The sequence below is a fragment of the Neopelma chrysocephalum genome, unplaced genomic scaffold (genome assembly GCF_003984885.1).
Source record: "Neopelma chrysocephalum unplaced genomic scaffold, ASM398488v2 Primary Assembly neopelma1_59, whole genome shotgun sequence".
NCBI classification, from domain to species: domain Eukaryota; kingdom Metazoa; phylum Chordata; class Aves; order Passeriformes; family Pipridae; genus Neopelma; species Neopelma chrysocephalum.
Window position 1 is genome coordinate 13,130,339 of NW_020897714.1, and position 22,401 is coordinate 13,152,739.

General features: G+C 37.0%; 1 protein-coding gene across 1 annotated transcript in view; it reads left to right on the plus strand.

Annotated features, from left to right (window-relative positions):
* CFAP54 (cilia and flagella associated protein 54) overlaps positions 1–22,401 on the plus strand; it is a 112,147-nt gene that overhangs the window by 17,513 nt on the left and 72,233 nt on the right. The window contains exons 10-23 of the mRNA XM_027679928.1: positions 601–675; positions 1,966–2,078; positions 2,190–2,358; positions 2,970–3,055; positions 4,725–4,859; positions 5,902–6,049; positions 7,825–7,883; positions 8,859–8,987; positions 10,269–10,416; positions 11,229–11,306; positions 11,390–11,511; positions 13,359–13,532; positions 18,674–18,766; positions 21,094–21,279. Of these exons, the coding sequence (XP_027535729.1) occupies positions 601–675; positions 1,966–2,078; positions 2,190–2,358; positions 2,970–3,055; positions 4,725–4,859; positions 5,902–6,049; positions 7,825–7,883; positions 8,859–8,987; positions 10,269–10,416; positions 11,229–11,306; positions 11,390–11,511; positions 13,359–13,532; positions 18,674–18,766; positions 21,094–21,279 (1,715 nt within the window). The remainder of the gene's footprint in view (positions 1–600; positions 676–1,965; positions 2,079–2,189; positions 2,359–2,969; positions 3,056–4,724; positions 4,860–5,901; positions 6,050–7,824; positions 7,884–8,858; positions 8,988–10,268; positions 10,417–11,228; positions 11,307–11,389; positions 11,512–13,358; positions 13,533–18,673; positions 18,767–21,093; positions 21,280–22,401) is intronic.

Genomic DNA, 22,401 nt, shown 5'->3' on the forward strand with positions numbered 1-22,401 from the left:
GGGGGCACTTCCCAAGCAACTGCTACACATCCTGAAACCCTGCTTTCCAGAAGGTGCCTGGATATCTGCCCATCTATGGGAAATAGTGAATAAATCACCATTTTCACTTCCCTTGCAGTCATACCTTTGTTTTCTCATTAAACTGTATTTTATCTCAACCCATGAGCTTTCCATCTTATTTTTCCCCCTGTCCTGTTGTGGAGCAGAAGTGAGAGAGCAGCTGGGTGGGGGTCTAGAAGCCAGGCAAGGTCAAATACCATGGTGTTTGATGTTTTTGGTTTTGTTTGGTGATGTTGTTTGTTTTTTTGTTGTTGTTGTTGTTTGTTGTTTTTTGGTTTTTTGGGTTTTTTTTCCAAAAAAATAACCTAAAGATTTAAAAACTTGAGAAAAACACTGGACTAGATGGTTCCTACCACACTTTTCTTGCTGGACTGTGGGCTGCATATAGCCGTAGGTATAGAAATATTTTGTCATTTTGTCAAGAATTTATAGAGACTAAATACCCTTCAGAATGATATTTTCTTTATATGATTACTGGCTAATTAGAATGTAACAAATCAAGACATTATAAATTGATTTAGTGAGTTGTCTGTATTGAAGGTGGAGCAAGCAGTGGCACCAATCATTTTGGTAGCATTAATCCATCATCAACCCTTCTGCAGTTGATAGTAACAGGTAAGCTAGCTTTGAATTTCAAAATATTCTGTACCCAGTGATGCAAATGTTCAGTAAGCAGAATTAATTTTCATGTTAGTAGTAGTTGTATGCATAAAGGGACTGCAAAATGGTGTCCACCATTGGAGTGGTTCTGTGCAGGGCCAGGAGCTGGACTTTGGTGATTCCTGTGGTTCCCTTCTCTTCCAACTCAGGATATTCTGTAATTCTATGAGATGTGTTTGTTTACACATGTAGTATTAAGGTATTCAGAAGGGATTATGTACATATATCATTACAGTTTTCTTAACACAAGAATTATTTAAATAACATACAGTAATATATGGTCATCGTAATCACATACTGTTCAGCATAAGTTCCTCTAGGTAGGTTAATGCCTCTCAACGATAGTTGAAAGGCCAAATTCTGCAATGATTTCCTGATACCTTCTTACTGAAGAGAAGTGGGATGCAGTAACACAAAGATTGTTGAGATCCTTGGACCAATCATTGTGCTGCTTTCGAAATTACAGCTAAGTTACATTACTAAGTTAATACTGCTAACATCTTTAGCTGAGTGACCATGTACCCAGGGGATATGATAGTGACTGTGGCATATTGCTAGTACTGTCAAACACTGCTGAATAAATATATTAGCTGAGATATTTGCTTGGAGTTCCAAGGACCATGAAGTCCCTTTTCTGCCTTGCTGGGGTTTGGATAAACTTGAAGAGTGAGAAAATGGGCTCCCTATGTATACATGAACATTTTCTGATGCAGTAATGAGAAATGTTTAACCATCTTGAAAGAAATTGTATGTGTTTCTATGTAAATTTTAATCTAAATTTCTGGCAATAAGGGTCATTATGGGGTGATCCCAGACTTAAACTCTTCCTGCGACAGAAAGGACTAGATCCTTGGTATTCTGTACACGGTTATGTTAATACCAATAATAGTACAGCCTCTTTGGAATGTAACAGGACATTGTGATATGGTTAAGGAGGCATGGTGGTATTTGGTTAAAAGTTGGACTTGATGGTCTTGGAGGTCTCTTCAAACCTTTATGATTCTGATTGCAGATACATCATTAAAGTAGCATGTAAGCATAGACATTTTCATGAATAATAAAGCTGTAATTTCTTGTAGAGCTATGAAAACATCCTTCAAGAATATGCTGATTGTTCAAAACACGTGGAATTTTATCTTTGTATTTATCAATACCCAAATTATTAAATTAAATTAAATTAAACTTTAAATAAACTTCTGAATATATATATATAAAACAGAGAAAATATTTTTGTCATCACTGCAGGAGAAAAGGGGGTGTCTGGAGATGCTGCTGTGAAATTCATAAAATTAGCTTTCAACTATGAAGAATGGGAAGTGTTTGATTCTGCTATTCAACTTGTTGTTAATTTTCTTCAGGTAATCTGGATGCTTTTTAGACATTCTTTATTTAGTCTTTTTTTATGAGGGTAAGTATTCAAAGTACATATTTTAAAGACCAATTTGTGTGTTTTTTGTCCTCTCAATTAGGCTCAAGATGACCCAACATGGAAGAAAGCTGAAATGGAGCTCAAGCTTCTTACATTGATGCAACCTTTACTATATCCGGGAAAATTTGAACGTGTTTCTCCTGTTAGTGAAGATAATAGCAAAGAAGCTAGCACACCCCAAGGTTCTGAAAAGACACAAACGTCTAGAGGTGAGCATTATTCAGTTATAGTTATGTTTGAATTTAAAATATTTTTGCAGCAAGAGATTTTGTTAATTATTTAAAAACTATGTAATATGGTGCGTGCAGTATTCTATGAAAAAAAGTAGCAATTGAGAAACTGCCACCTATCGAATTTTGTTCAGTTTTCACTTGTCAAAAAATGACTATACAAGTCCCCTCAAGTGTGAAATGCATGATGGATGTTAAACATGCATCAAGTTATAAGCAAAGATATAAAACGAATGGATGTTTTCAGAAAAAAAGGTTTTTTTTCCTGCTCTTATACTTGATTTATACAAAATTTCTTTCCATAGAAGCAAGAAAAACTTGTTAGAGTAACTGCAGTTTAATTCTATGACAATCAAAAAACCCTGCAAATTTCTTGAAAACTTTCTGTGACCTAAAGATAGAAATGTTCACTTTTCACAGACGTGAGTAAACTTGGGAATATCTGTCCCTGCTGTTTTTACTGTTTCTTAGACCACATTATCTGCTGGCATATTTTGGTCAGTCAGTTCACTCAGATGTTTTCAAACATAGGTTTGTAATTAGATATAATGTCTTGCCTTTTCTTTCTTTTTTATAAACATTGAATGTAGAGGGTTCCTTAAAGCATGGAGAGCCTTATAGCGATCTTACCATTTTGGCAACAACAGTGTTTTCCTGTGTTTCCACATCTCAGCAGGTAATAACAGAATTAGAGATGTTTCTTTTAAGTGTATCACTTAATTTGTGATTAATGCATATAATTGAAGAGCAAAGGAAGCAGTTGCATGATTAACAACCTGTAAGAATATAAAAAAATGAAAAAATGTACTTACAAAATTCGATCAATTTGTGATAAAAAAATGGTTTAATTTTCTAAAATAAGTAATCAGGCTACTTAAAAATGTTTAACATATATTAAATCTATTTGGAAGACTATACAGCTGATTGCATGTTTCTGCTTATCAAGCAGAGATCAAATTTCTTGACGTACGTTAGATTTAGGTAGGCTCAGCTGTAGAAAACATTTCTGCAATATTTGTAGAAATGGGGGCAGTTACCCTAAGGAATTATGTCTTTATAGCAGCAGTATGTCTGCAATTTAAGGTTTATTCTCACTGCAAAAAATGCGAAAGAAGCAGCAGCAACAACAAACCCAGTGAGGGTGGGACTCTCTGTGCTGAAGAATTAATCCCGTTATACCTCTGATTGTTTATTCTTACTTTTATATTACGTCCTCAAACTGAGTTTCCCCTTAATGTGCTACTGAGAGGGGAAAACATAGTGTTGTATATGTACATGTATATATATAATGTCTCCACTACTAGCATTTACATTGAAATAGTTTGTGATCCAAAAGAATAATGAAAAATTTTCCTTAGAAAAAACCTGTTCTGCTAACATGGCATATGTTTTAGCTGCAAAATTTATTTTAGATATAACCTGAATATTGACACAATGTGAATACAATTGGGGCACACACATTTTTAGCATTAGGGTAGTATATTCAATCAAAATACCTTGCCTGTGAGGTAGCTGTACCTTTAGATAGCATGATTTGTCAGTTTTCTAACATGACTTCTGTATCATGGAGGCAGTTACCTAGATTTAAACTCTTCTGGTTCTTCTACACTTTCCCACAAATTTCTTTGATACCTAATCCATCCTTACTCTCTGATTAGAATATGTTTTACATGGTGTAGATGGCCTCTATTGCCTTTTAAAATGTGTTAATTAGGAGGGTAATTGAATAGAGATTTGAATTTCTTAATTATTCTCTTCACAAGATGCAGATGTCATTTAACATTTCTTTCAGTTGTTAGATATTTCACTCCAAGCTTTTTTTCTAGTTCTTTAAGTTGTTCTTCACTGCTCCATCATCTGAGATGCATCAACAACCCATGGAAGTACTCTGTCAATACAAAATAAAACTATTAATTTAGATTTTCTTCTGCAAATATTTAAATATTGTAATTAAAAAAAAGTAAAGTTTCTCCAGAATGTGTTGATTATTGTAACATTTCACAGATAATTTGCTTTCTCATGTAATTTTCATTTCACTTCTTTCCTTGTCTGTGTTACTTTTAAGCGCTTGTCATAAAAAAAGAGAAATCAAGCCCCCAAATCTCTAAATCCACTTGTATTGTTGGGAGAAGAAAAGCTTGGGTGGTCTACCAGAAATTGCTTTTTAAAAATATTTCTTAAGCTTTCAAGATGTTGTCAAAATGTTGTCATTCCTTGGAAGAAAATTACATATGATAATGGTTTATTTACTTATGTTGAGAAATGTTGAGACACTTGATACACTGGGTTATTTGCGTGTTTGTATGCCTACTCGTTTCCACAATTATATTGTTTTTTCTTTCCAGAATGTCCATCCTGACAAAGAAATACTTTTTGATGTAATAATGTGTTTGTGGCAGAAGTGTAAAATGGAACTTCAGCAAATCCAAACAAGTGGAAGTGACTACTTAGAATATATCCACAAATACAAAGCTTACCAAGTACTCCTTCATTATAATGTATTTCTCTTAATATGAATGCAGTCTATTATAGTTAAGCCAAGATAAAATACTGGTATCCAGCCTAAGTACATTTTCTTATGGTGAAATGCAAATAATCTTCTTCACTGAAAATAGGAATCGTATATATGCTTTGGACAAACTGTGCTCCCATATGTCAGCATCAAAATATCTCTTAGTCTTTTTGCAGTAAAGTAACCCATTCTGTACCAGTGGGCCATGGTGTTAAGAAGCTAAAATAGTGAAAGCATTTGGACATGATAAAAGAAGAAGCATTTGATATGCTGTGGCAGAAAATATCAATATATTTCAAGGAAGTTCTCTAGATAGTTGAACAAAGTGGCAAAAACCTTACAGCTTAAGACAAGGCAGAGGGGGGTCAATAGTATTTGTCCCACTGGACAGAGCCACAGCCTTACCCTGAACTTTTCCTGAGACTGAGAGCTCTTGGTGAAGTGCAGTCTTCTGAAGATAATTCATACTGGTTTCTCTGGGCTGCCAGTTGATGATAAACCAAGCAGTTCCTGGAGGAGTTAATTTTGGGACCTGGTCCCTATAGTAAAATTGTTCAGAGATTCACCAAGAGGTAGTGTATGGTTGCTTTCCTCTGTATGTACAACAATAGCATTCAGGTCTCTTATACTGTTTAAGTGGGAAGATATTGGGATAAATGAGAGGGATATGATCAAATCTACTGGAAGAATTACTACACTATACCAAGGTATAAAAGTTGTGGCTGTAGAACATTCATAAAGGAATGGCAGGAATGATAATATTCTAAAATAAAAAAAATCTGCTCTCTGAAGAAACAGGGGCTATGGAACAGTGTAAATTCACCATCTTAATCTGATGGCATTCAGAAAAAGAAGACCAATCCAAGAAAGGAGTTGTGTGCATGCTCATGAATATTGTTAAACAATTTTGAGTGCAAAACCGTATTTACCTCTGTAATACATAAATATCTTCCAAAAATTTGTTTTAACTCTACCTTGATTCTTTTTCTTTCCCCTCCCCCCATTTTTAGTGGGTTCATATACTCTGGATAATAAATGAAGTAATTGAGAAGAGCAGCATAGCAGACACGAATGTAATGTTTGCAGAGATAACCTTATGTCTAACTGCAGTATTGGAAAACATAGCTAATTCTATGAGTGAATCTAAGAAAAAAGAAGGTAAAGCTTTCAACAAACATTTGGTTTTCTTTCAAGAATGACTTTCAAGATAGGAACTTTTCTGAGTTGAAAACTTTGACAAACATAGGTATTCAAAAAATGTTGTAAAGAGATTGTTGAGAGTGGAATGATAATTTTTTGCACAGAATTTCACCTGTAATTGGAACTAATGAAACCCGATTTTCATAAGATTTATGCCTTTTTTCCTTACATTTCAAGTTATACCAGAGTAACTCCATTTTGAATTACACCTCTTATTATTCACCCTCCCCATGGGTCTATTTGTGTCTTAGCCCCTTCAGAGTAGCCTCAGATCACTGATACGTTCCCTGAATATTGGCTAGGCAGAAGGCAGTACGTGCTACAGCTTATTTGGAGCATTCAAATGCTGGTTAACTAGTGGCAGGTCAAACAAAAGAGGAAAATATTGAGGTCATACTGAAGCTTTGCTTTTACTGGGTCATCAGTTTGGTTTTCTGGATTTTTTCAGCCTTAATTTTTGTATAGGAATTAAATTGTCTTTGAAATTGAACTTGGCTGACACTATTGGGATATAATGCAATCACAATTACATTAAAAACCTATCCTTCCAAAACCTGACTAATGCTGTAAAATATGAATATTTAGACACACTTCTAGAAGTTCTCTGTTACTGTGTATTTTGGAATATGTATCATAGTTCTCATAAATGCTTTATGGTAACTAGAAAGTAAATGTTAAGGATCCTTTTAGACCATATCTAGAAACAGAAAGGAATGACAGTAGTTTTGCTCTTTTGAAAGTAAAAAAATCTTGGAAAACTACTGTTCATTACAAAGGTAGAGTAGGTATTGTTTTTGGTGGTTTTTGGTTATGAAAATGATACTGTTCTCAGGAAGACTGGAGGAATCCTCCTTTTAGAACCACTTCTGTTGTTTTTCATTCAGTTTAAATATGTCTTTTTGGAGGAAAAAAAACCTGAATAGATAGGAGTCATTGGTCAAAACAGGCTGACATAGCCAGTCAAACACATTTTTATGCTAAGTCTGTTTACTAAATGGAGTGAATATAGATTTTCATATTTATGAGAAAGAGATGGTGAACTAGCAGAAATAAGCAGGCAAAAGTGGAGTGACTAGAAGGTTTCCCTCTGAAAGGGTAAAAAATTGATTTACTTCAGCAAAGAAATGAAATTAGAGGGCTGCAACCCAGAACTGATAAATTGCTTCCTCTTGTTTTGAAAAGGAAAACACAAATCTGAATGCATTCTTTATAAGTGAAAATAATTTAAACAATCAAAGTGAACATTAAAAGGTGATAATACCACTTAGAGAAATATTAAATTGAAATAGTATATGTCATAAAAATTTGACCACCTATACTTAAAAATGCTCCTGTAAGTAAAATTAGCGTTAAACCCACTGTGAATTAGATAATAATAGATTTGAATTGATTTCAAAATGGAGAATTGATATGAATGCTACAACAATGTGAGGAACTACAAAATGAGTCCAAGTTTTGCTGGCTTAGATATAATGTTGGTGTGAAATGTAGGGTAAATTTAAAAATGCAAAATCATTGGATAATCATCTCCTGTATTAGTATAACTGTACATATTGTAGCTATGTGTCTAAACCCCAGAAAGCTTTTCAAGTATCAATATAACTACCTCTCATAGTCAAGCACTGACTGAATTATTACCAGACTCTTAAATTAGTAGTAGAGCTAATCAAATGGAACTAAAATTTTCTGAATTTATTTAATTTTCACTTCTGATTTTCTTCCTATAAAAAAAGGAGAAAGAAGTGCCTCTCTGTCACAAGATGAAACCTGTGATATCCCTGAAATACTGATGGTAATGTCTAATTTATCTTTATTAATACAATGATTTTGAATAGCATAAGAATATTTCTGCTTGAAGCTTTTAATACAATTTTATATTTAGTTTTACAAAGATTAAATGTTTCACACAATCTTACTAGTGCAGAGGAAAAAAATAAAGATATTTTTTCAAATGAAATAAAATTTGAAAATTTTCCCTGAGTCTTTTTTATCAATCCTTTATATGGCAGAAGTTTTACTTGAAACTTTTACAGCATGGTCATATTGTTTTCTGCTATACACCCTTTTTTTATGCCAATGTGTAGTACCAGCTTTAAATGGTTTAATAGCACATTTTTTTAAGGATGGTAGAAATTTTAGTCCTTGCTACATTTAGGAAAATATTTTGGGTTGTACTTTTGCTTCTTTGTTTTTGTCAGGGATGTATGGAATAGATGAAACGTCTTGAGTGTCCTTGCTTTGTTCAGTGTGTTAAGAGCTCAGCACTTTGGAGAATTGTCCAATCAAATGACTTACTAAAACACATTAAGAAGGAAAGATATGCGTTAGTCTGAGGATTCAGGACTTTTGTCAATGCTATGTCTAATGCTTACACATGGAGAAGGCTTAATTTAGCAACAGACTAGTTAAAGGTGGTGTTTTCTGAAAAAACAGTGTTTTCTTAACGACACCTAATGATGTTGTTGAAAAACTGCTTGTGAAAAATACTGTGTTTTCAACTTCATTCCTTAAGTTCAGTTTCATTCTGCTATAAGCTAACTCCTGCTAATTTTTTTTTTTTAGAGCTGAAGGAAAATCAGTCCTACTTGAAATTTAAAACATTGATATTAGTATATGAAAGCATGGGGAGCAGTGCCTATGTAAAGATTATTTGACAAATTTTAAACTTCAACAGCTAAAAACTATAGCAATTTACTTTTGATAGTCCATGTTACAGTTTTTAATGCTGTTATCTAATAAAATGTGTTTATATGTGTTTTCATTTCAGAAAACTCCTACAGAACAATTACAAATTGCTTACGAAAGTCTTGAAAAAGCAATTAATGGAATGAACGCATTTCGGTTAAGGACCCTTTTACCAGATGGAAAGTCAATATATGACAACTGCTGTACAAAGGTAAAGTTTATGAGAAGCTACACTGCAAAAGAATCTATGAATAATATATTGTATTTTGATGACACAAACCTCATATTTTCTTTATACTTAGGAATTTTAGTACTAGCGAATGTACCTCACCTTCCTACCCCATGTAAGAAGAGAATAGAAAAAATAAATCTCTGTTTATTAGTGTTGTGGTTTGACCCCAGCTGGTAACCGAGCCCCACACAGCAGCTTATTTAATCCCTCATAGGGACATGGGGGAAGGGTAAAACTGAGAAAACACATAGGTTGAGATAAAGACAGTTTAATAGGTAAAGCAAAAGCTGTGCACACAAGCAAAGCAAAACAAGGAATTTATTCACTGCTTCCCATGGGCAGGCAGGTGTTCAGCCATCTCCAGGAAGGCAGAACTCCATCACTCATAACAGTTACTTGGGAAGACAAACACCATCACTCCAAATAACCCCCTCCTTTCATCTTCCCCCAGATTTATATACTGATCATGAGGTTGTATGGTATGGGATATCCCATACCATACAACCAGCTGGGGTCAGCTGTCCTGGTTGTGTCCTCTCCCATCTACTTGTGCATCCTCAGCCTACTTGCTGGTGGGGTGGTATGAGGAGCAGAAAAGGCCCTAATGCTATGTAAGCACTGCTCAACAATAATGACAACATCCCTGACATTATTGATACTGTTCCCAGCGCAAGTCCAAAACACAGCTCCATGCCAACTACTATGAAGATTATTAACTCTACCTCAGCCAAAACCAGCACAAGTTGAAATAGCGTTTTTCTCTTTCAGTAATAAATTATGAACTTTTAAGTTTTCTTTACAATTTTCTTTTTAAATAATTATAAAATATAGATTTCTTCTGTAAATTAAAAACAGAAATACTTTTAATATTTATTGCTTGCAACTGTTTATTATTAAAATTAATTTTTGCTGTTGATGGGAGTTCAGATTTTCTAAATATTATTGTTCTACGCTAATATGAATTTATTTGTGTGGATTGGTAACACAATAAAATGTATTTTTCTGCATTCTTATCTTTATTATTGATCCAGTTTCCTATTCATGCTCAGATTTTGTCTAGTTTACTCTCTCCATTATCTGTGCTTTCTCTGCCTTGGCATTCTCCTTCCTACCATGCTTTCTTGATTGACTGCATATTACACAGATATGACAAATTTCAGTGTTTGTCAATTTACTGAAATAATATCAGTGTTAAGAAAAATGCAGTAAGTTAAGTAAAAAAAGTTTGTATTTGCTTAATTGCCACTTCCTATTTATTAGGTGGACTCAAATTACCAGAATTTGAATTCTGTTTTGGGATGTGGTAATGATAAAACAGGAACAGATAATGGTTTTGTAGCAGATTTACACCTGGAGCTCATTCAAGCCCAACATCGAGTAGCCGTGAAACTTCTTAAAATGACACAAGGTAGGTTTCAGTAAAGTTAAATAAGCTTCATAACTTGATTAGAGTCCTTTTGTTAATATATTTTGTAATACTAAGAAATGAAGGAGTATCTGCTTTCTGAAGAGGAGCTGATGTTGGGCAGTTTATATGCCTTATATAGACAGAAATAATGTACTGAATTTGCAGAATTTAGATTTGCATGACACTAGTCTCTAGCCTCTATTCAACCAATGGGAGTTAAAGTTTGCAACAAGTAGTGGATTTCATTCCTAGACAGTTTGTTTTTGCATTTTAGTTATTAACTGTTACAGTGCCAGTAAAGAAAAATGGGGGAATGTTCTGCAGATTTTTTTTCTGTAATCCTGTTTTTCTCTCTAGAAAATGCCTTGAATATTTTATTCAATGCTCTTGGTAATTTGAATTTCTACTTCTATAAAGTTGTCTTTATATCTTTTCAGTCAGTGGATATCCCACTCTTGTCAAATCCCTTCTGAAAAAACTCTACTTGTTCTCTCATTCTTAGTGTTGTTTTGGTTTTTTTGAAATTAAAAACTAGCATTAGTTTGACACTGTAGAGCTCCCCTGTGCCCTGCTCCCTATGATGAAACAAGAGCTCTCTTTTTCTGTGATGTTAGTATAACTACTAGAGATGTTAGAGCAGGAGGGTGGAATATTTTTAATGGCATGATCTGTTCAAGAAATTCTACTTGAACCAGAGAGAAGAACATGAGATGGAGCAGAGCTTTACTACAAACTACATATTAACCCCTCTCACTGAATTTTTCACAATAGCACTATCAAAATAAATAACTTGGTATTTCCTTCCCACACAGGTGGTGAAGTGGATGACAGAAGTCTTAAGTCTAGTAAGTCTGATGTGAAGAATATTAAAGATTTCCACTATTTAACAGGTAAGGCCTATTAATTAAGATTTTAGAAGTATAATAAATTATTGCTGCTGTTTTATAGATGTCTTAAAATATCTGTTTTATAGAGGCACTTATAATGAAAAAAATAAAAAGGAATAAGCTATCCAGAGCAATCTTTTTGATGCAAAAGGCTGCACAGAAGTTCCCTGAAGAGTTAACTACTACTTCCCAGAGGCAGCTACTGGAGGTAATAAGAAATATCTTATGACAGAAATTCTTTATCATTATCACAGTTTTTCTTGTTCTGTGTAATTAAGTCAGGGATTACTCCTTCTTAAAAAAGAAGAAAAATGGAAGGAACTTGAGGAACACTGTGTGTTTTTAACTTCTATTGTCAATTTTTTTCGTGAGAAGTTTCATTATAATAAAATAATAAAGTGACCTTAAAACAAGGAAAGAGCACATCCCCAAAATTTGTGCATACATGGAGATTTCAGGAAACCTGAAAGAAGATATGGTCTTTCTTTCTACACTTAATCACCCAGACTTTGCAGTTATGAACGTGTGCCTTGCCAAAATGTCATGTAGGTTTCCTTATTGTAACCTTCAACACTGTTCATTTTCCAAGATCTTTAAGTTGTCTTAGAATATACTTTGGCTGGTGACTTATTAAATAAAAGTTTAGAAATTGGAATTTTGGAATTTATTTGGGCTAGAAGTTCTTCATAGTCTCATTTCAAAGTCTCTTGAAATCAATGAGAGTCTTTCTACTGAGCTTTGTACCAGCATCTGTCCATGAAAATTGCCTCTTCATCAGCAGGGCTTTAAATTCCTTTATAGCCTGTACAACAGATAACAGAACCTACAGTTTTCAGTATATAATAGATGAAAGAGTATTTTAAACAAGAGGATACTGGAAAGTGTTTTTCTTTTAAGTGCCACAAATTTGGAGGTATGAGTTAGTACATATATCTTTCATGTCAGAAGAATCCAAAAACTGTATTAGAAAAGATATACATTAAAAATCTCTAATATATTTGTAGAATATGTTATTTATGAATACCAGATGTAGCGATATGGTATGAAAGTTGTAACTGTAGTCACCAGTGAAGGCGTAGAAGCAATTTCCCAGAAATGTGTGATTATCCCAAACAAATATTTGCCAAGGCCTTATACTGACCTTCGCTACATTTTGCTTCTGTTCACTTTTCACCAAGAAAGATGTAGATAAAAGAATATAACATATCTGCAGCTATTTGACAGAAAATGTAAGAATTCACTTTGTCTGGACAAACTTAGTATGATCTCCTTTGATATTACATGCTCAATTAATTTTCTTCCTTGAGGTAGAGAGTGCTCACTTAATAAACAGCAAAAAACCTGAAAACAACAAAATCTTCTCATGCTTTTGCCTTTTTTATTGTAGAGCTCTCTATAAAATTACTCATATATTTTGGTCTTTTCTACTGTACTCAGCACATATTATATAAGTCTGTTATTATTATATAGCAAAATAGGAAGCAGTTTATTTTATTTTGAGGAGCATACAAATAACTGTTTCTCATGCAGTAAACCACTGTACAGGTATGGACGCTTCTCACATTCTCCTCCTTTTTCTTAATTTCTAGACTTTATTTCTTTCCTCTATTTTTGAAGTACAGAAAATCAGCCTAACCACTTCCATAGCTCCTTCAGAAATTCCACAGATTAGGCTTTCAGCTTTCTCTCAAATAAGAGTTGATATCTTTTTTGTTTCTTATTGGAGCTAATCACTGGTTGGCACTAATTGCTTCAACATTATTTGTAATCATTCTCTTTTTTCCTATAGATTCTTCCAAAATTGGATATACCTCAACCCTATATCTTTCATACGCAACCCTGCATTCCCTAATTGTGAAATTAATCTACATATGAAAGCTTACACAAAGTACTGTTTATCCTGATTTAGAATGTAAGATGAAATGAAAATCTGTAAAAGTTTTCTACATAGCGGTGAAATTTTCTATGATAATTTGAAAAGTATTTATGACTGCTAAATCTCTCTGATTGTTATATTTTAAGAGTTTCTCCCTTTTGTTTTAATTTAAATCATAGGCAGCACTAACTTTAATTGAGCAAGTTGAAGCTGAACAAAGTGCCTTGTATCACAGTCTCGAAGAAGTTATGAACAACAAGAAAAAAAGCAGAACTCCTCCTCCTCCTCTTTTAGTTTCTAGATCACATTGTTCCATGACATTTAAACCAGCTCCATTCTCTTCAGATATTCAGGTAATGTTTTTCATGATGACTGCATGAGAAATAACTAAAAAATACACAAGAGGAAAAGTTGTTTCAGTGGTGCTGTAGCATCACATTTTTCTCTATTCTTAAGAAGATTATGTTATTCTGACTTAATTAAGTATCCTTTTTTTCCCCCCTCTTTGAGTTAATTGTGACTCACTGTTTTGATCTTCAGATTTATATAAAACTTTCTTAATGTAGTACATCATGTTTCTTGGTGCTTCTGTTGTCTAACACTTATTCCACTTACCAAAAGCTCATTTACTTGTTTGGGGGCTGATGTACTCCTAGTTACCTTCTGAAGAGATGCAAGACTGTTGCATCATATGATGCAAGAAAGTACCACGCTGAAGTCTCTGTTTATGAAGTGTTGAAGTGACATAGTTCAGGTGGAAAAGTTTACTTTCTGTTGAATGTGTAGAGTCACAGAACTATGCAGATCATAAGGGATTTTAGGAGAGGTCTCTAGTCCAACCTTCTTCTCAAAGTAGGGTTGGCTGTGAGATTAGGCGGGGTTGCTCAGGGCTTTATGCAGTCAGTTCTGAAAACTTCCAAGGATAGGGATTGAACAGCTTCTCTGGGCAATGTGTTCCAACGGGGCAACATGTTCATAGGGAAAACTCTTTATCCTAGGTACAACTGGAATCTTCCTTGCTTCAGTTTAAGTCTATTGTTTTTCATCCTCCTAGCATGCACTACTGTGAAAAGTAAATGGCCTCTACTAATCTCCCTTCCTCTGCTAATCAAGTAGTTTTGTCACAGAGGCCCATCCTGGTGATCAGATGTGATTTGCCCTTTGTAAATCCATGCTGACTGTTCCATGTCCAGAAAGGGTTAAAAAGGCAGAATACACTAGCTACACTCAAATCTTATTAATAATGGTAAGAATGCTGCTGTGAACAGTTGTTTTATAACTTGCAGTTTTATTAGTGAATTTCGGATGGTAAGATTGATGGAGAGATAGACAACAGGTTAGCAAAGGCATATAGTGCCTTCAGAAAGCTTCATAAAAGAGTTTGGCGAAATAAACACTTGAAGAAAAGTACAAAGATCAGTGTTTACAGAGCCATAGTGCTGTCTACTCTCTTATACGGATCTGAATCATGGGTCATCTACCACCACCACCTGCAACTCCTGGAATGCTTCCATCAATGCTGCCTCTGTACAATCCTAAACATCCACTGGTCAGATTATGTGACCAATACATCTGTTCTAGAACAAGCAGCAGTCACAAGTATTGAGGCCATGTTACTGAGAACACAGCTGCGTTGGGCAGGGCATGTCTCCAGGATGAAGGACCACCGCCTCCCTAAGATCCTGCTTTATGGTGAACTTGCCACCGGCTGCCGCAAGAGAGGAGCCCCGAAGAAAAGGTACAAGGACTCCCTGAAACAACATCTCAACCTTGGCCATATTGATCACCATAACTGGTCTGCTCTGGCCTCCAATCGGGAGGCCTGGAGACAGACCATCTGTAACGCTGCTGATGCTTTTGAGAAAGCATGCAGGATCACCCTTGAGGAGAAAAGACAACGCAGGAAGAATCGAACCTTGCAGAATACACCACCTAAGGAGTCTTTCTGCTGTGCCTTTTGCAATCGGACATGCTTATCTCGTATTGGCCTTTTTAGCCACCAACGCGCTTGCAAGAAACGTGGGTAGAGCCCTTCCCAAATCTTCGTTTGCGAAGCCTAGCCATGATTAGTGAATTTCAAATTAATGACTTAGGGAAAAGTTAATCCTTTTTATCCTTAAGGAGTATAAAATAAAATTTTAAAAAATCTTTAAAATTCAGTAGTTCATTTGTTTTAGTAAGTTTTCAAACTTCATTTTGTTTGATACAGGAGAATGAATGCAACATATTGGGCCACTAGATGGCGGAATATGATTACTATTCTTATAATATATTATTCTTATATATTATTATTCTTGTAATTCTTATATCCAGATAGTCTAGAAGAATTTTTTTTCTAAAGTTGTGTTGAGCAGACATGAAAGGTATTTTTAATGAAGAAATGATTAACTGGATACTTAAGATTACTGGTTTCTTAGCATAAATGTATACCCAGGATTTAATTGGACCTATATAGTTCTTGTACTAGGAGTCAAAATATCTCTAAAATTTTCTGATATCAAAGCTCTTACTGAAAATAATCTTCTCAATTTCAATAACTCCTTCTGAAAAACAGTCAGTATTCATTGTAAGACAAATTTTCTTAGAGCTCAAGAGCTCTTTCTCCAGGTGTGGAAATCAAGCAAGGCAGGATGGAAACCAGCATGGCTGAGCAAGGATCTGCTCCTCAAACTGAGGAGCAGAAAGAAATGCACAGCCAGTGGAGCCAGGGACAGGTGACCTTTGGAGAGCAGAAGGATATGGTTTGAATGTGTAAGGATGGGGTCAGAAAAGCCAAGGCAAAGCTGGAACGGGACTTGGTGAGGGACGTGAAGAATAACAAGAAGGGGTTCTATAAGTACATAGGTCAGAAAACAAAGGCCAAGGAGAGTGTACTCCCCCTGATAATCAAGAAGGGTAAACTGGTGGCGACTGATATGGAGAAGGCTGAGGTACACAATGAGTTCTTTGCCTCAGTCTTCACTGGCAGTCAAGCTTCCCAAGTTCCTGATCCTCTGCGTGTGTGTGGGAGGAGTGAAATTCCTCCCACTGTAAGCAAAGAGCAGGTTGAGGATGGCTTGTTGAAGCTGATTAGCCACAAGTCTGTTGGACCTGATGATGGGCATCCCAGGGTCCTGAGGGAATGGGCTGATGTTGTTGCCAAGCCACTCTCCATCATATTTTAAAAGTCATGGCACTCAGGCAAAGGCCTCAGTGACTGGAAATGCTCCTGGTTTTTAAAAGGGAGAAAGGATGATCCATGTGACTGCAGACTGGTGAGCCTCACCTCTGTGCCTGGGAAGACCACAGAGCAGATCCTCTTAGAAGATGTGCTAAGGCACATAAAAGACAAGGAGGTGATCCAAGGCATCCAGCACGGCTTTACTAAGGGCAAATGGTGCCTGACCAATCTGATGCTCTTCTGTGGTGGAGTGATGGCAATGGCTGACAAGGGAAGACCAACAGATGTCATCTATCTAGACTTCAATAAGGCCTTTGATACTGTCCCACATGACATCCTTATCTCCAGACTGGAAAGACGTGGATGGGCTATTGAGTGGGTAAGAGTTGGCTGGATGGGCACAGCCAGAGAGCTGTGGTCAATGGCTCTGTGTCTGGGTAGAGGATGGTCATGAGTGGTGTCCCTCAGGGTTGGCTCTGTCTGGGGGCTGATGCTCTTCAGTATCTTCATCAGTGACACAGGCAGTGAGATCACAAGTGCACCCTCAGCAAGTTTGCAGACCACAGGAAGCGGCACAGTGCAGTTGACACAACAGAAGGAAGGGATGTCATCCAGGGGTTTGGTTTCCATGTTTGATCTCACTGGACACAAGTGAACACTGATCCAGGACTGTATGCTCACATTCTTCCTTCGTTAAAGATTGGAAAGTGTAGACAATATGCCCAATGACCTTATAAGCAGCTCAATGGCATTAAAAGACATTGATTTCAATAAGAGCAAAGAACATGGCTTCTTTGGAAAATATTACTGCATCGCTTCATATCTGCATTTCTTTTGCCTGATTTTAAGGATCTGTCCACAAGTAGTTTGCTGAATCAGAACCCGATGCTAGCTTTAGAAGAATACCAATCTTCTCCATCAAATAATGCATCTAGGTGCCATCAAATCCACAGGATGAAGTACAGAGTGCTTTGCGGTAGCTTTGAGGAATAGCGTAGCTCAGGGTAGGGAATAGGATAGTGGAGAGTCATCTGCTTTTGTTGCCAGTGTAGTTGTAGTGGGTTGACCCTGGCCAGATGCCAGGTAGCCACTAAAGCTGCTCTCTCACTCCCCTCTGCAACTGGATAGAGGAGAGAAAAAAAAAACCAGCAAAGGATTCATGAGTTGAGATAAGAGCTGGAAGAGGTCACTTACTGATCACCATCACAGACAAAACAGACTCAAAGTCGGGATATTAATTGAATTTATTACTAACAGGATCAGAGCGAAAGAGTGAGAAGTAAAATAATCTTAAAAACACCTTCCCTCCACCCCTCCTTCCTTCTGTGTTCTCCCTCCTCCTCTCCAGTGGTGCAGGGGGACAAGGAATGGGGCTTACGGTTAGTTGTTGTTTCTGTTGCTGCTCAGGGAGAGGAGTCCTTACCCTGCTCCCATGGGGTCCCTCCCATGGGAGACAGTCCTTGATGGACCTCTCCGGTGTGAGTCCATCCCTCAGGCAGCAGTTTTTCCCAAACTGCTGTCCCGTGGGTCATTCTTCCATGGGGTGCAGTCCTTCATGAATGAGCTGTACCGGCGTGGGTCCTCCACAAGGGCCGCAAGTCCCACCCAGGAAAAAACCTGCTCCAGTGTGGGCTTCCCTCTCCATGGGCTGCAGGTCTCCGGCAGGACCCTGCTCCATCCTGAGCCTCCCATGGGGTCACAGGCTCCTTCATTTATCCCCCTGCTCCAGCAGGGGCTCCTCCATGGGCTGCAGGTGGGTCTCTGTACCCCGATGGTCCTTCATGGGCTGCAGGGGCACAGCTGCTCCACCATGGTCTGCACCACAGGCTGCCGAGGCCACAGCTATAGCGCCTGGAGCACCTCCTGCCCCTCCTTCTGCACTGACCTACAGTGTGTTTCTCATGTTCTCATTCTGCTCTTCCCTGGCTGGAATTCTTTCTGTGCAACAACCTTCTGTTCTTAAATACATTATCACAGAGGCGTTACTGTTACTCCTGATTGGCTCGGCCTTGGCCAGTGGCAGGAAGCCCATCCTGGAGTTGGATGGCATTGGCTCCACCGGACAGGGGAAGCTTCTAGCAGCTTCTAACAGAAGCCCCCCCTGTAGCCCCCCCACTACCAAAACCCAGCCACAGAAACCCACCGTATTAGTATATCCAGTTCTCCAGCTAAATAAATTAATTGATGTTTCTAGTGCGGTTAGACTATACTTTTTTATAACTAAGGTGGATTTTTTTGCAGAGACTGTTTTCACAAAATTTGTACATTCCACACTATGCAGAAGTTGGAAATAGTATGGTGTATCAATGAATTTTGTTCTCATTTTCTTCAAAGGTTTCATGGTACAGTATTTTTGGCTCTGTAGCAGGAGGAAGGAATATGAAAGTAAGGTTAAATAACAATAAACTTCCAAATTCAGGAGAACAGGTAAGACAGAGGTAAAACTTGTTTAGGTCATACTCTCTTCCTCTAAAAAACATCAACTTTCTAAATCTATATATCTGACATATTTTAATCATATAACTGGCCAAGCATTTGACAAACTTTTTGATCTTTACACCAAAAAACTTCTAAGAATCTTTTTTGAATAATAAATTATTTAAAAACTTAAAGTTAAGCAAGTCTTTGTCCCTTCTGTTATAACTATGTTCTTTAGAGTGATATCTAAGAAATGCAAAAGTAAAAGAAAGTATATGGTGTATTTTTATAGTGTGCTTCAGACACTAGTCTCTCTAGGAATTCAAAAAAAGAGGAATTATAAATGGATAAAAAAGTTATTATTTTTCTTAATTGCGTAACTTCTAGCAGCCATTTCTTCTTAACCAGATATTGCCTTACTTAATTCTGACAACATGATAATGTAAGTCCTTCAATAACCTACAGGTTCAGACATGATTGACTTGTAGGTTCATGCTTTTTCCTTTTCATGCTTTGAGCACATGGTATGGGTAATCATCCCACACATCTTTGATTACTTATGACTGATCATGTTGACTGTGTTGGTAGTCTTATGTTATTTTTTCATTATAATTTGATGCTTAATTTTTTGAAATTTAAAAAAAAAAATTTGTTTTGTTGTTGTTGTTTGGGTTTTTTTGTTTTTCGTTAGTGTAGTTTTATTCTTTTTTCTTTGGATCACATTCTGCTGTTTCTGCACAGACAAGAGAGAGTTCTGGTTTTCATTTACTTATGCATGCTATTAGATTGTCCTCCTGAATGACGACTGTGATCCATCCAAATACTGTGATTTAAGAAAGGGGCAAAAAAGCTTCAACATATCCTTTTCAGCAGATTTTTCTGTAGTCTCAGACCTGAGTGATCATTTTTATATCTGGAAATCTTCATGGAGAGTTCTGTTCTTTGCAGAGCAGGTCTTTGTTTGGTTCTGTGACAGAAGAGTGACCTCAACTGCTTTTGCCTGATGTTTCAAGCTTTCCTGGCTTTATAAGCAAGCTCTATACTAGCGGTGATGGACTTGTCTTTGGTGATGGAGAGGAAATTTTTCCCATTACACCTGTTCTCCCAGCTCCTTCCCTTAAAGGAAGGTATATGAAAAGAGCAGGTGTGTGGAGGTACCGGCAATACAGGCTTTTATGTTTTTCCTGATTCTCTGATCATCAAATCCAGATAATCAAGTTTTCTGTGATGTTCAGTGAGTTAGTTTCTCCTGGTGAATTAAGTGTTTCGCTGGTGACTTTTACCCCACTGCCAGCTGTTCTTTCTGTGAATTTGCTGCAATCCATCCAAGCCACTGACTGTCAGCTGTGGCAGGCACTGGAGATGCACAGACCTCAGGTTAACCAAATGCTTCAGCAATGGAGTTTCTGTTTGCTTTAGAATGTGCTTTTGCAAAGTGTTGACCTGCAGACAAAGCCACTATCTGCCTGCTCCAAGAAAAATTCTTGGGGGGTCAAACGTTCCCCAGCTTATCAACTTATCAGCATTGGAAAATCTTGCTCTAAAGGAATGCAACGGACTGTCGTACTCTGATTTCTGGTCTGCTGGTTCAGCATTCAGTCCCAGCATTTGAAGGGATTTCTGTTGTTCAGAGGTCTCCTTATGCAGGCCACACTGTGTTTGATGAAGAGCACTGTATTGATGCTGCATTATGATGATCTCAAAAACCTTTAAACCTTCAAATTTTCCTTGTGTAAGTTGTCCTGGTTATGGGGGGCAAGGTAGAAAAGCATGTTAGGAGTGAGCTGTGGTGTTAAAATGCAGGTACAAAATTATTTGAAGGAAAAATTAAGATCTTGAAAGTATAGTGTTTTCTTCACAAACTCCAAAGTGCTGTTAATGGTGCTGAAAAGACCTGGGATATCCTCTGCTCATATCTGATATGAGAAGGTGGCATGTATGGAGGAGAGCAATATGCTCTTTCTCTGGAAGCACAGCTCAGGGCCCAGAATGTTTCCAGCTCAATGACTGCAAACATGCACAATCACAGTGTGAATGTTCAAATGGACAAAAGTATCTTAGAAAAACTCCAGCTCCTGATACTTAACTGTTCTCTTAGGTTATATGCTCTGTGTATGCAACAGCATTCCAGAGAAAACTTGATACTTTTTTTCACATATCATTTCACTCTTTTCTCATTGTTTTCAAGAACCTAGTATTACATGGAAACATTACAATCTAGATTGTACTTTGTATCAAAGATCATTAAATAATTTGTTTAACAATAAAAGTTTAGAATGTGAGATTTGTTTTTGCTATGTACAGTAGGTGTAACTAGAAAATACTTTTATTGGTAGATACCAGCTGATGGGAAGAGCCTCTTGGAAATACAGGGCTTAGATGCCAATGAGAAATATGTATTTGCAGTTGCAGCATATTCTTCTGATGGAAAACTTATTGGTGATGCCATTGGGGAAACAACTAAGCCAATCCTTGCTTATCCACCCCTTTCTGCTACTACTGCTCGATCCTATCTAACTCAGGTAGGGTTAGAATCTGATAATAAACACATAATTTAATTTGATTGTAATTACTTGTTGTCACTGGTAGCTCTAGAACTGAACTGCCTCTGGTAAAAACTCAAGACCTTCTTGCCAAAAGCTTGATAAGCGAAAGTCACAATTTTACCATAGCAAATAGTGTATCTGAGTAACTCAATTCTCAATTCATAATTATTGAAAATTCCATGTTAAGGGTAGAGGACTCTCTCAGATAGTTTTCTTACCTCTGTCCCTGTTTTTCAGTCTGCATTTAACTTTTTTCTTCTTTTTCATAATTTATTTTTTCATTTTTGTGATTGAGACCATGTACTAGTAATCCTCTTATTAGCCATTAAGGTATGGCATGAAAAATGTGATTGGACTTAGCAGGTATCAAAGCTAGCCATTTTCATATTGAAATTAGTTTTGTAATGTCTTGTGGAAGATCACAAAGACTCTTTCAGACCTTCATCATAATTTTCTGTGCTCTTAATAAAGGATATTTAAAACAGAATTTAACATGGAGAAAAATTAAATTGTCTAGCTGTGGTGGTTTGAAAAACCTTTTCTCTGGGGCAGTAATGGTTTGCCCCACTGATAATACTAGACCAATCAAAGGTTCATATGCGCCCTACGGAAATTACATACCCACAGCAACGGAAGAGAAGGTGGTGAAGTAGTTTTTGGTAGGTTGGTAGCCATGATCTGAACCACGAGGAAGCAGGGGGCCAGTGAGCCCCCTCTAGGGGCCAAGAGCCCCCAGCCCCAGCTGAGGCTACGAGAGACCCGGTGTAGTGTCAAAGCTGGACCGGGTCCCGTAATCAAGAGGTGGGAGAATTTCCTTACTGGCAGCAGCAGCAGAAAACATTGAAAGCGGCAGCGGAGCAGCCCTGAACAGAGACAGCGATGGCTGAAAGCCAAAAAGATAGCCAGTAGCAACAAGATAACATGAAGCCGGCTGAAAGATGCAGAGATGTTCCTGCAGGAGGGAGAGCTGGCAACGAAACAGAGGAAAACTCAACAAAGTTGGTTTGGGGTAAGACTGTATTAATTTCCCAAAACTCAGAGACCTGTTGAAGAGGAGGGGTGGACTTCCAAACCTTTAGGGAGTCCCAAAATGCAGCA